We start from the raw sequence: 13,273 nt of genomic DNA on the forward strand, positions 1-13,273 counted from the left end.
TGCAAGGACACCACACTTTCCCTTTTCAGTCTCTCTTGCGGATTCTTCTTCATTTTCCCAACATCTTAGTGTTGGAATATCTCTGGGCTCAGTCCTTAGAACTTTTCTTCTGTTTTCACTCTCTTGTTGATCTTATTTGACTTCATGGTTTTAAATACCACCTGAATGCCGATGACTTGCTAATTCATATCTCCAGTCAGGGCTTGACTGCAGATTCATTCATCCAACAGTCTATTCTACAGCTCTACTTGTTCATTTAGCAGACATCACAAATTTGACATAACCAAAACTCAGTTCCCAACTGTCTCCCTAAATCCTGCTCCCCCTACAGTATCTTCCACATCTCCGTCAAAGGGGAGTCTTCAACTCTCCAGTCACTCAGACCAAACCCTCGGCACATTGACACCTCCCCTTCCTGCTCTCCTCACATCTAATTCATCAGCAAATCCGGCCAGCGATATTTTCAACATACACACAGAATCTGACCACTTTCCCTACTACTGCTAGTTCCACCCTGCTTCAAGACTCCATCATTCCCTGCCTGGATCATTACAAATTCTAACTGGTCTTCCCTGCTTCTGTCCTTTGCCTATTTATAATTTACTCCTAAAACAGGTATAATCCCGGCTCAAGCAATCCTGTTAAATATTAAAATGTAAGTCACTAAAATGTTTTGGAATCAGTAGTGATGGCTATACAATTTTATCAATGCTAAAAATAACTCAACTGTATATTTTAAAAGGGTGAATGTTATGATATATGAATTATATCTCACCTTTCAAAATATGTCACTAAGTGAAACATGGATTGGATTCTCAAACTGTAAAAGGATGTTTATTGAAAAACTAGTGAAATCTGAATAAAGTCTATAGTCTAGTTAATAATAATGTACCAGTTTTAATATCTTAAGTTTGTTTTTTTAATCCTCACCTGAGGATATGTTTACTGATTTGAGAGAGAGAGAGAAACATCAGTGTGAGAGAGAAATACCCATCACTTGCCTCCCTCACGCACTCCAATTTGGGATTGAACCCGCAACCCAGGCATGTGCCCTGACTGGGGATCGAACCTGCAAACTTTTGGTGCAAGGGATGATGCTCCAACCAAATGAACCACCTGGCCAAGGCTTTAATTTCTCAGCTTTGACAAATGCACCATGGTTATGTAAGATGTTAATGTTAGGAAAAATGGTTAAAGGATATATGGGAATTCTGTACTATCACTGCAAATTTTCCATAAATCTAAAATTACCTAAAAATAAGGTTTTATTTTAAAAATGTAAGTGAGCCCTGGCCAAGTGGCTCAGTTGGTTGAAGCGCTGTCCTGTACACCAAAAAGGTTGCGGGTTCAATTTCCAGTGAGGATACATATCTAGGTTGTGAGTCTGATTCTGGTTGGGGCACGTGTGAGAGGCAACTGATTGTGTTTCTCTCTCAAATCAGTGTTCTTCTCTTTCTCTGCTCAACCGCTTCCTCTTTCTCTAAAATCAGTAAACATATCCTCGGGTGAAGATGAAAAAGAAAGTAAGTCGGATCATGCAATTGCACTACTCCAAACCCTCCCACCTCATTCTGAGTGAAACCCAAATCCTTTTTTTAATTTTTTGAGGAAACTCCATACAGTTTTGCATAATGGCTGCACCTTTTTACATCCCCACCAACAATGTACAAGGGTCCCAGTTTCTCCACATCCTTGCCAACACTTATCGTTCGTTCTTTTAAATACTATTCTAAAATGTGCGAAGTGATATCTTGTGCTTTTTATTTGCATTTACTTGATGATTAGTGGTGCTGAGTATTTTCCATATGTACAGTAGTTCACACTTATCCAGTTTCACTTTCCACAGTCTCAGTTACCCATGGTAAACTGTGGCCTGAAAATATTAAATGAAAAATTCCATAAATAAACAATTCATAAGTTTTAAACTGCATGCCACTTTGAGTAGTATGATGAAGTAGCATGAAGAAAATCTCGTGCCATCCCCCCTCCCTCCCATTCAGGACATGAGTCACCCCATCGTCCGGCAGGTGTGCTCTGTGTACATTACCCACCGGTTAGTCATATGGTAGGTATCTAGGTTATCAGTGAGAGAGAGACCGCATCCACATAATTTTTATTACAGCATATTGTTATAGTTGCTCTATTTTATTATCAGTTACTGTTGTTAATTTCTTAGTGTGCCTAATTTATAAATTATACTTTATCATACGTATGTACAGAAAAAAAACATAGTACATATATGGTCCAGTAGTATCAGGCACCCACTGGAGGTCTTGGCATGTGTCTCTTGTGAATAAGGGGGAGACTAGTGTACCTGCTGGCCACTTACATGTCTTCTTTAAAGAAACGTCTATTTAAGTCCTTTGGGAGAACTACTGCAGGATCCAGCCATCCCACTTCTGCACGCATACCCAAAAGAATTGAAGTCGGGTCTCGGAGAGATACCTACCTGCCATCCTATGTCCACCACAGCATTATTCACAAGAGCCAAGATATGGAAACAACACAAATGTTCACTGACAGATGAAAGGATAAAGAAAATGTTGTATGTACATACAATAAAATATTATTCAGCTATCCTTTAAAAAGAGGAAAATTGTACCATTTACAAAAAGATGGGTGAACCTGAAGGACATTATGCTGAGTGAAATAAGCCAATAACAGAAGGGTACTGTTTTTATTAAATGAAATATCTAAAATAGTCAAACTCAGAGAAGCAGAGATAAAACAGTGGGTATAAGTTCTAGAAATCTGCTATACAATATAGTGCCTATCGTTAACAATACTGTATTGTGCACTTAAAAATTTATTAAGAAGGTAGATCTCATGTTAAGTATTTTTACCACCAAAAAAGGAGGGAGATACAAGGAAACTTTTGGAGGCAATGAATATACCTCTTATCTTGATTGTAATGATAGTTTCATGAGTGTTTGCACATATCCAAACCCATCAAATCGCATACATTAAATATGCACAGTTTTAAAGTATCTACCTCAACAAAACTGTTTTAAAAAAAATCCAAAACCTTTACCAAGGCATCCGAGGCCCAGCACAATCTGGTCTCCCCACTAACGCTTGCACTTTTTCTCTGACCGCTGTGCCCTGGCTGCCGCTGCACTGGCCTCCTCCTCTTCCCGGACTATGCCAGGCATACCCCTGCCTCCGGGCTTCTGCCCATGTTATTCCCTCTGCCTGGGATGCTCTCCCACTAAATATCCCAGACCTTCTTCAGGGCTTAACTCAAAAGTCCTCCGACTACCTGATTAAACTTGTAAACACCTCTCACTTCCTATCCTCTGATCCTGCTATATTTTTCCCCTGAACACTTATCACCATAGAACACACTGTATGCTCATATTTTACTTGTTTATTGCTAGTGTAAGAGAATAAGGGGATTTTGCCCGTTGCTTTCACTGCTGTATCTGTAGCGCCTAGAACAATGCTTGGTGCATACAAAGTAACTATGGCTGAATGAATGAACAGATAAACACATAGCAGTTTGGTATGGCCAGAATGGCTACAGCGCATGCTACATGCAGAGTCAGGAGCTGTGACCGGGAGAAATAGGAGGAATCCAGACACCTCACAGGAACATCACACAAAGCACATAACTCATTTCCACCCTTAATGTCTGCCCCCCACCTCAGCTCATGTTGACCCCCCTGGCTTGGAATGTCTCTATTGCACCCACCTCCCTTCCCCATCCTGCGATGCCCCATCTCCCCCCAGAGGCCTCTCTCACCCACTCTACTCAATCCTGAACTATTTCTTTTACATTTCTACTGCATTCACTCAACACCACACATTTCTGAGTTGTTTTTATCTCCCCAGCTAAATTGCATGTGCCATCAGGGCAGGGCTCTGCCAAAGGGGTTGGCCACCAACCATGGCAGACTCAGCTCAGGACTCAGAGAAAGAATTCAGGTGGATGTGCATCAACTCCTCAAAAAGATGCAAAGTCCAGTTCAGATCACATCCAGACTCCTGGTTGCCACAAACCAACCCTTGAGAGTAACAGAGTTAATTATAACAAAGACTACCAACTTAGTGATCATTTCCTAGGCACCAGGCACCAGGCTAAGTATTATCGTATTTCATCTCTCAAAGCCACTATGTGCTTGTTACTAACATTATCCTTATTTTAGAAAGAAGAAAGTGAAGCACAAAGAGGTAACTGGACTTGAGCAAGATGACAGTGACAGGAATGGGTTCGGAGCGAAGTTCTGGCTCACTCCAAAGGCTGCGCTCCCAACCGCTGCTGCGCTGCTTCCTAAACATGGAAATTGTTTCAGGGGATGTCAGCACACTGCCACTGAGTCAAAAACAGAGGTCAGTTGGACCACAGAGCTAGAGAGAGGAGACAGATGGCCCTGCCTCTGTGGATGTTATTATTGGCTAAGGCCACCTGTTTTTTTTTTTAAAGATTTTATTTATTGTTTATTTTTAGAGAGAGGGGAAAGGAGGGAGATAGAGAGGGAGAGAAACATCTATACGAGAGAGAAACATTGATTGGTTGCTTCTCACAGGTGCCTTGATCAGACACCTCACCGAACCTGCAACCCAGGCATGTGCCCTGACTAGGAACCGAACCAGTGACCTTTCGCTTTATAGTACGATTCCCAACCAACTGAGCCACACTGGACAGGGCTACAGCACTTATTACTACAAGGCCACCTCCTCCACGTAGCCCTCCCTGACAGGCCCCCAGGCTGAGAGGGAGCACTCCCTCTCAGTACTCCCTTAAAACTTTCTGTACCTCTCTCAAGGCATCATTCACATCCCCAGCATCATCTAGTTCTGCGTACGTGTTATATGTCTGTGGCTACACTGAATGCCCCTGAGTCTGACCAACCCCTGCACAACCTACCACAATCAGGCACTAAATGGATCCTTGAAAGCAATAGTGCTTTTTCAAATGTCTTTCTTTCTTTCTTTTTTCTGCTTGTAGAGATTTTCCCTCATCTTAACCTGAAAAACTCTTAATTATCTGCAAAGACCCAGATCAAATGTTCCCTCCTTTGTGAAGCCTAATATAACTTTCCCAAGCAGAGGTAGCAGCTCCGTTCCCTGTGTTCCTACAGCACTTTCTTCATCCCTTTACTGTGTCATTTACATCATATTGCAACTATTTATTTATTTGTCTTTCTATGACTGCATCTGGCACATAATAGGTACATGACACTTGTTTATTGAATTAATGAGTCTGCAAGTGGCTTGTGGGTTATTTCCTTTTGTCCCACATTGCTTCGGGTGGAGGGAAGGAGTTCAGGAGCCCAAAGAGTAGAGGCCCCTTGAATAGCCAGTGAGGATTACTGGTTCATTTATTTGCAAATTACAAAGGCAGACTATGCCTGCAATTCTGATTTGACTTCCCATAGTCTCTGTTGTGATTTTAGAGATCAAATTAAAGCCCCTCCAGCAGCTGCCTCCTACAGACTTTGGAGAGATGAAAGTGTCAACATGTCTCTGCAGCCACACCAGGAAACTTGCTGCCGAGAAAAATCAATTCTGATTATCATTAAGAGCCGAGTGTGGGATGTTGTACTCAGGGCCCGCTCCATCTTCCTGGAGCCACAGGGACCTGTCAGAGCCCCAGTGTCCCTGTTCAGCCTCCAGCCTCTTCTCTGTTACCCATCAGTCCCTCCGTAGAGAAACCCAGCTGATGTTCAGGTGGCAGGAAAAGCACTGGAACGTGTTAGGAGCCCTCACCCTGAGCTCTTGGTCAAGTCCTATCTCTTTCTAGACCTCAGCCACTGTGATAAGCTCTAAATTCACAGGCTCGTTGGCACCCCTACAAGGTGACAGGTATTCTCAGGGGACAGTGTGAGCCCAAGACACAGATAGTATTCGTTTCAGCCAGGTACACAGGATGCTGTCACTAGAGGACAGGGAACTGGAGTTAGAGCCTTGAAGGGTAAGGAAAATTTATATTAGATCTTTTCTATGCTCTTAATAGATGCCGCGATAGTCAGAAAAAAAATGGCTCCCCTAGAGAGATCCAGGTCTTAATCATCAGGAACTGTGAAAATGTTCCCTTGCATGGCAAAAGGGACTTTGCAAATATGACCAAGTTAAAGTTTTGAGATGGGACAATTATCCTGGATTGCTCACGTGAGCTCAAGATAATCGCAAGGATTCTGTGAAAGGAAGGCAAGAAGGTCAGGAAGAGAGGGGAAGGTGTTATATCTCTAGCTTTGAAGGAGAGAAGGAATTCAGGAAGCTTCTAAAAGCTGGAAAAGGCAAGTAAAAGACTTTCTCCTAGAGTCTCCAAGGGGAATGCAGACTGACCAACACCCTGATTTTGGCCCAGGGAGACCCATTTTGAACTCTGACCTCCAGAAATGTAAGATAATACGTGTCGTTTTAAGCCGCTGAGTTTGTGGTCATTTGTAAGAGCAGCCATAGGAAACTAATACAGATGCCCATTAGACAGCTGCCTGATCTGATATAATAATCCACCATAATAATTTCTTAAAGTCTAGGGAAAAGTCAGTCTCCCTTAATGTCCTAGTTTGCTTCTGTTAACCAAAACAAAAACTATGGTACTCATTTTATCTCACCTCTGGAGTTAGATGTAAATTCAGTCTCACCAGTTCCTGAAGAGCAGAGGATGGATGCGTCATGTTCATGTCAATTTCTCTATCCCCAATGTCCGGCAGAGTCAGTGTTTGTTAAATGACTGCTCAAGAGCCACCATGCTCCTCAGTCTAGGTTTCTGGTATGATTATCTTTCCCACATTCCTAAGCTCCATTATATTTTATTGTACTTTTATATCACTGTTCCTAAAGTACAGGTCTTTGACATCCCCTGGTTTAATGTTTGCTAGTTGTAATAGTATGAGTGACTCCAAAGTCACGTGGTGACCTAAAATTTCCTGGAAACTGCATGCGGGGGTAAGGTTGTTTGCTGGCTGTTCAGTGAACCCAGCTGACTGCCCAACAGCCCCATCTCACCTGATCTGGTTCTCAGTTCCCGTTTACCTAAGCAGTCATTCTCATCGTTGCGGAATTCAAAATTCCCAGGAAAATCTTTTAAGACACCTTCTATTTTCCCAGCTTTCATCCTTCTGCTTAACCTCCCTTTGGAGTCCATGCTTACTTATATCTATCTCTTTAATTATAACAAGAGTTATTGAAGAACAAATCCTCTTTTCCCCTCCAAGAGGAAGACTCTTTGTAGACAAAAAAAATTTCTACTAGAGATGTGGGTGGGATGCTTTGGCCTCAAATTAGTAAATCTGGGTCACATGGACTTTGACCTTGGCTGTATATTGTTTGGGCTAATTGCAGCTAGGGACTCCTGTCGCCCTGTGATTGGATTTGTATGTCTATCTGACTCCAAAGTGAAGTATTAGCAGAGCCACTTCCTGGAAGACTTGAGCCATGTGCTGAAGCACATGATGAAAAAAAAAGCTGGGATGAATCCTAGCTTGTATCTGTAATAAGTCACATTACTCCCCATCTCCCTGACTCCTGCATTTGTCTCTCAGCTGACTCCAGCCTTAGGTGGGCAAGAAAATGAGTATCATTTCTCGATCTCCCTAGAATCTTAATAAAAATTACCATTTGTTGAGTGTTTATGTCAGGCGCTTATGTTAATGCTTTCTACACATTATTTTTTAAAAATCAGCACCAATTCACACACACACACACACACACACACACACACAAATAAAATGATGGAGGGCTTCAGAGCAGGGAGTTGAAGAGAAAGAAAGAGGAGGGAGAAAAGTAATGCCAGGATGGGCCCAGGAGTAAGGACAGTGGCCTCTAAACCCTTCACAAAACACAGAGTTCTTGAACCCTCAGTAGAAGAATGCTGGACAGGCCCGCCAGTCCCCTCCTGTCTTTACACCGGTAACCCCAGACATAGGAGACACTATTTGACATGCAAGTCACCAAAAAAGCCTCACTGGTGGAAGTGAAAGGGAAATATTCTATCTTTCCACAATGGAGACCCCTGCCACCATGTCCCCTGACAGGGACCAGGCCGGGGGTGAGCTGGTATGTGGAGGGTCATCCGTTAAGCTAGCCTTTTAAATTGGGAAGAGTTGAGCCTGAGAACCCCAGCTGCAAGCCTGGGGATGAGACCTAAGTCACAGTTCATGATTCGAGCTCTGAGTCCCAGTGCCCAGCTTTTGTTCTTCAGAGCCCTTGCCACAGATAAAGTTAGATATTTTTTATCCATGTACTTAGTTTCTATCTCCCCTACCGGAGTGTACACTCCATGAGAGCAGGAAGGGTGTTTCCCCACAGCCAGCACAATGCCTGGCGCAGAGCGAGTGCCAGGTAAATGCCTATTGAATGACTGAAAGAATGAAGCTCACTGCCTGGCTCTGCAGAAGTTACTTGACATCTCTGGCCTCAACGTCACCCTTTCCTTAAGGAGATCACTACCTCCCTATGTCAGGGGGAAGGTATGAAAGACACAACGAGTAATTTAAAGCACATACAAGAAGAATTCACATGGCTGACCATACCCATCGTCCTTCTGATCTATTCAAGGCTTCATAGTTCTCCTTGGAGTTTCCTTTCCATTTATTCACTCAATCTTCACAACAACCCATGAGGCAAGAAAAATAATTATCTTTTCCATTTGATAGTTGGGGGAAGGTAAGGGTCACTCCATATCACACAATAACTGCAGGGCAGATACAGGAATAGAACCCAGGATTCCAAAGTCCCAGGTCAGCTTAGTCCTCCCACAGGTCCCCAGATTCTTCCCTTGACCAGCACCAGACACAACAGTCCCTGCAATGGGCCCCATGTAGAGGTAGTGAAAGGCCCTCTCTCGCTCTTCTCTTCCACAGGTCTCCAGGGGTTGCTTGGCAACCAGCACCCAGCAATAAGTGGCTTCTAGTCACATTTGTTGCTGTGGAGCTTCCAAGTCTCCCTCCCTTTACAACTGTGCATGCTCTCACTCTCTATTAACAATATTTCCCCCTGCCCCCATCTCCCCACTATGTACGAAGGACCCCAGAGAACAAGGCACTATCAATGACTTCATCATCCAACATCCCCCAGAGATGACAGAAACTCCTTTTGTGAATGGTCCTGCTCAATGATGCTCATAATCTTCTCTTCTCTCACCACCTTCCACGCTGACAATGACTTTCTGAAACTTCCTGGGAGTGATCAAATGGGCTAGAGAAATTTAAATCAACACTTCATGCTGTGCTGGTGAGTCTCTGAATGCTGTACCAGCACACCTAGAACCACGGGCGGGAAACCTTGCAAGGGGCCAGTCCACACTTTGCACATGGATCAAGAGCAGAGAAAGGAAGGAACATAACATTTATTGCATTCCTAATATGTGCCTGGCACAATTCTATGTTAACACCGTGTAGTTCTCCCCCAACAAGCTGGAGAGGATTTGCAGTTGAGGATATTATCTATTCATAGAAGTGATTTACCAAAGCTCACACAGCTTTAAAAAACCCACCGAATTTTTGTTTATAAAAGTAAAATTTATGAGTACATATGTATTCCTCCCTCTCCCTGTACAATGAACTAATCATTAAATTCCATAAATTCTAGTCCTAAATCTTTTTCTTCATTTCCATCCATTATGTCATTTTGTCATCGTCTTAGTGTTATGTACCAAATGTTTGTGTCCTCCCAAAATTCACATGTTAAAGCCCTAACATGTGAATGTGGCTCTAGTTGGAGATGGGGCCTCTAAGGAAGTAATAAGGTTAGTTAAGGTCATAAGGGTGGGACCCTGATCTAATAGGATTAGTGTCCTTCTAAGAAGAGACATGAGATAAGAGCTCACTCTGTCTTCATTTGTACACACCAAGAAAAGTCCACGTGAGCACACAGCAAGAAGGCACCTGTCTGCTCCCGCCAGACATCAACCCTGCTGGAACCTTGATCTTGGACTTTCAATCTCTAGAACCGTGGGAAAATGAATTCCTGTTGTTTAGGCCAGCTAGTCTGTGGTATTTTGTTATGCTAGCTCAAGCCCTTGTAACCTACCCAAACCATTAGTCTGTTTGCCTCATTCCCACCTACCCTCCTCACTGAAATCACAGATTTTTCTAAAATACATATGTGACCTTGTTAAAACCCATCTATGGCTCCCCAGTGCCTATGGTAGTAGTCTCCAAATTTATATCCCTATTAAGAAAAAGTTAGGTACCACACAATATTTGTAAATTTACTTAATTTGTGAATTTACTTAAATTTATATATATTTAACACAAATGCTGTTAAAATATGTAAAGTGACATAAATATTTAAATGTTTACATTTTAGTGTATTTATAAACAGTACAGAAAACTTTTTTTTGCAGCAAAGCACATGCATTATGTGAAAAAAAAAAACTTTCCCAATTTTTTTTTAGCAAGAAGTAATGTGACTGTCTATGTCAAATCAAATTAGACTCTCATTGGTTTTACCTCAAAACATGGCCAACAATGACCTTGTGCTGGGAGTCAGAGAAATATGGGTTCAGCCATTTTCTGTGCTCATCTGGGCTCACTATAATTAGTACAGTGTTCAATCAGAGGTTTCTTTGCTGGACTCTTTTAAAGCCACATGTCCATTGTGATGGTTCATTTAGTTAAAATTAGGTAGTAGGATCAATAAATCCACTTAATCAGGCACAGAAAAATGGCAAAAGCTCACGAGGGGCTAAAAATGAATGAAGAGTGAGGGAGCCACCACTGCCAACCCCTTAGAAGGGCAGATCGTCCCTTCCTACCCAAAGATTTTTCTAGTGCAGAATATGTGACCCTCTGAGCTGGAGATCAAATGTTTTCACTTCTGAGGTGAAGACATCTTCATCAATCTACATAGTAAACATCCAAAAACATCTCTCTTCTTAGATAAAATAAACTCTCGTGGCTTCTTCAGCTCCCTAAGGAGTCATCAGGCATTCACCCTCTGACTCACGGTGAGAACCTTCTGTTGGGTGCGCAAGGTCTCCCTAACCCCCAAGATGCTGCTTGGTGGCCTCTCCAGAAAATTTAACTGGGCGCCCCCTCCCTCCTCTCTCCCAGCCTTGCTCTAGTTAGACTGTCTCGCTGGCCATGCTATGAATATCCTGTGCCCTCGCCCCGCTCTGTGCACTGGCTGCAAAGATGTCAGATAACATAAGTGGAACCACTTGGCACATAATAGATACTTAACAAATACTTACTGATTCTCACCATGAGGCAGTTAAACTAGATCAGTGATTCTTCAATTTTAGCCTGCCTCAAAGCCACCTAGAAGGCTTGTTATAACACATTGTTGGGCCGTAACCCAGAGTTTCAGATTCAGTGGGTGTGAAGAGGGGCCTGAGACTTTGTATTTCTAACAAATTCCCAGGTGGTGCTGATGCTGCCGGTCAGGAGAACACACTTCGAGAACCAATGAACTAAATGATCTGTATAGCTTGTGACATTTGTAATGACTGATGATTCCTCGATGCTTTTAATAGAGACAAAATGAACAAAATGAACTTTCACCTCTATATAAATTAATACTTAACACTGTCATACATGGAAATACGGGCTCTCATACTTAGAATCAGAAGATCTAAGCTGGAATCCCACTTTACAGCTGTGTGGTTGACTTGAGGCAAATTAATTATTATCTCAATCGAATTATTTTCTTCCGTAAAATAGGTGTGTACTAAAATAATATCTACCTCTTGGGGTTAATTATAAGGTAATATTAATACATAAAAATAATTTATTAAAAATACTGGATATAGACTATACCAATAAGATATATGCATAGTGTATTAATTTACATTTAACATGTTGAATAATAAATTCTTTGTTTTGAAAACTTTAAATCACAAATTTTCAGAATTTCTGATCTCAATGTTAATTCATTATTGAAAAGTATATGATTTATATGTTGCTATATCATCTTAAATATGTATATATTTTATTAGTATCACAGGTAAATACCAATAACAGTAACTGTGATGGCCAGCTTCCAAGATGGTCCCCATTGATCCTCACCTCCCAATGATTCATGGCCGTTGTATAGTTTCCCCCTACATTAAATCATTACCCAATAGAATACTCTTAAGGCTAAATAGTAAGAGACATTGCCATTTCCTCTTTGGTTTCTTGTATCTCTCCCAGAGCTGGGGGAAGCCAGCTACCATGCCACAAAGACACTTAAGTAACTCTGTGGAGAGAGCCACATACCAATGAACTAAGGCCTTCTGCTAACAGCCAGTACCAGATGTGAGTAAGCCACCTTTGAAGGGATCCTCCCATCCTCACTCAAGCCTTCTGATGACTGTGACCCAAGCCTGGCTGCAAGCTCATAAGAGACCACAAGCAAGAAACGAAGCCACTCTCAAATGTTTAATTCACAGAAAGGGCATGGTAATGAATTATTATTGTTGTTTCAAACCATAAAGTTTTGAAGTGATTTGTTATGCAGTGATAGGATATGGATACAATAGGTAACATTTATTGTGCATTAACTATGTCCTAATAACTATGCTAAGCACCCACAACCCTATGAAGTAGATGCTATTATAATCTCCAAAGAGGAAAGGATGGCCCAGAGATGGTAAGTAATATAGTCAAGGTTCCATGACTAGTAAGTGGCAGGACTAGAATTTGAATCAAGCTCTCTAACTCCAAAGCCCAGATTCTCAGTCACTCATTTACACAGGCCAGGATAAGACCTCTTGGATAGTTAGGCAGCAAAAACAACGGAGCCTCCAGAAGAAAGCAAACTTACATAAAACCAGCAACGGGCACTCCAAGGGCCAGACCAGCAACAGCATTAGCGCCTGATGCAGTAACACCCAGAAGCTCCAAACTGGCCCCCGCCCCCCCCAGCCCTGGTACTAGCAGACTAGTTCCCCATCAGAGCAAACCTGCCCAAGATGCCCAGCACTCACCCAGATCTGCAGCTTCACTCGCTTCTCATGGCGGTAGACTGTCTTCACCTTGAAGTCGATGCCGACAGTGCTGACGAAGGCTGGGGTGAAGGTGTCATCAGCATAGCGGAAGAGGAAGGAGGTTTTGCCAACACTGCTGTTGCCGATGATGAGCAGTTTGAACATGTAGTCAAAATTCTGGTCGGAGGCATCTTTGACTCCAGCTTTACTATCAGTCACTGAAGCCATCTGCAGGAGAGACCTGTGGTCACACAGAGACACATCTCTAGTGTCACCCTGAGTCATGAATATTTAATGGTCACTTTGTCATCTGCATATTAATTCCCCACTCCAACATCACTCAGGAAACACACGCTACTGAGAATCCCCCTATCACTGCATCTATCCCAGTGTTGTCTCAGGGCTGGGGTGGAA

The 13,273-nt window shown here is 42.5% G+C and overlaps 1 protein-coding gene across 2 annotated transcripts in view; it reads right to left on the reverse strand.

Annotated features, from left to right (window-relative positions):
* RAB3B (RAB3B, member RAS oncogene family) overlaps positions 1–13,273 on the reverse strand; it is a 65,526-nt gene that overhangs the window by 44,746 nt on the left and 7,507 nt on the right. Inside the window, exon 2 of one of the 2 annotated variants that reach the window (XM_053655637.1) lies at positions 12,860–13,100. In XM_053655637.1, the coding sequence (XP_053511612.1) occupies positions 12,860–13,087 (228 nt within the window). In that variant the 5' untranslated portion in view covers positions 13,088–13,100. The remainder of the gene's footprint in view (positions 1–12,859; positions 13,101–13,273) is intronic. The other variant, XM_037148777.2, reaches the window with a different exon arrangement.

Source organism: Artibeus jamaicensis, unplaced genomic scaffold, assembly GCF_021234435.1.
Source record: "Artibeus jamaicensis isolate MK-2021 breed Jamaican fruit bat unplaced genomic scaffold, CSHL_Jam_final scaffold_1019, whole genome shotgun sequence".
Lineage (NCBI taxonomy): Eukaryota > Metazoa > Chordata > Mammalia > Chiroptera > Phyllostomidae > Artibeus > Artibeus jamaicensis.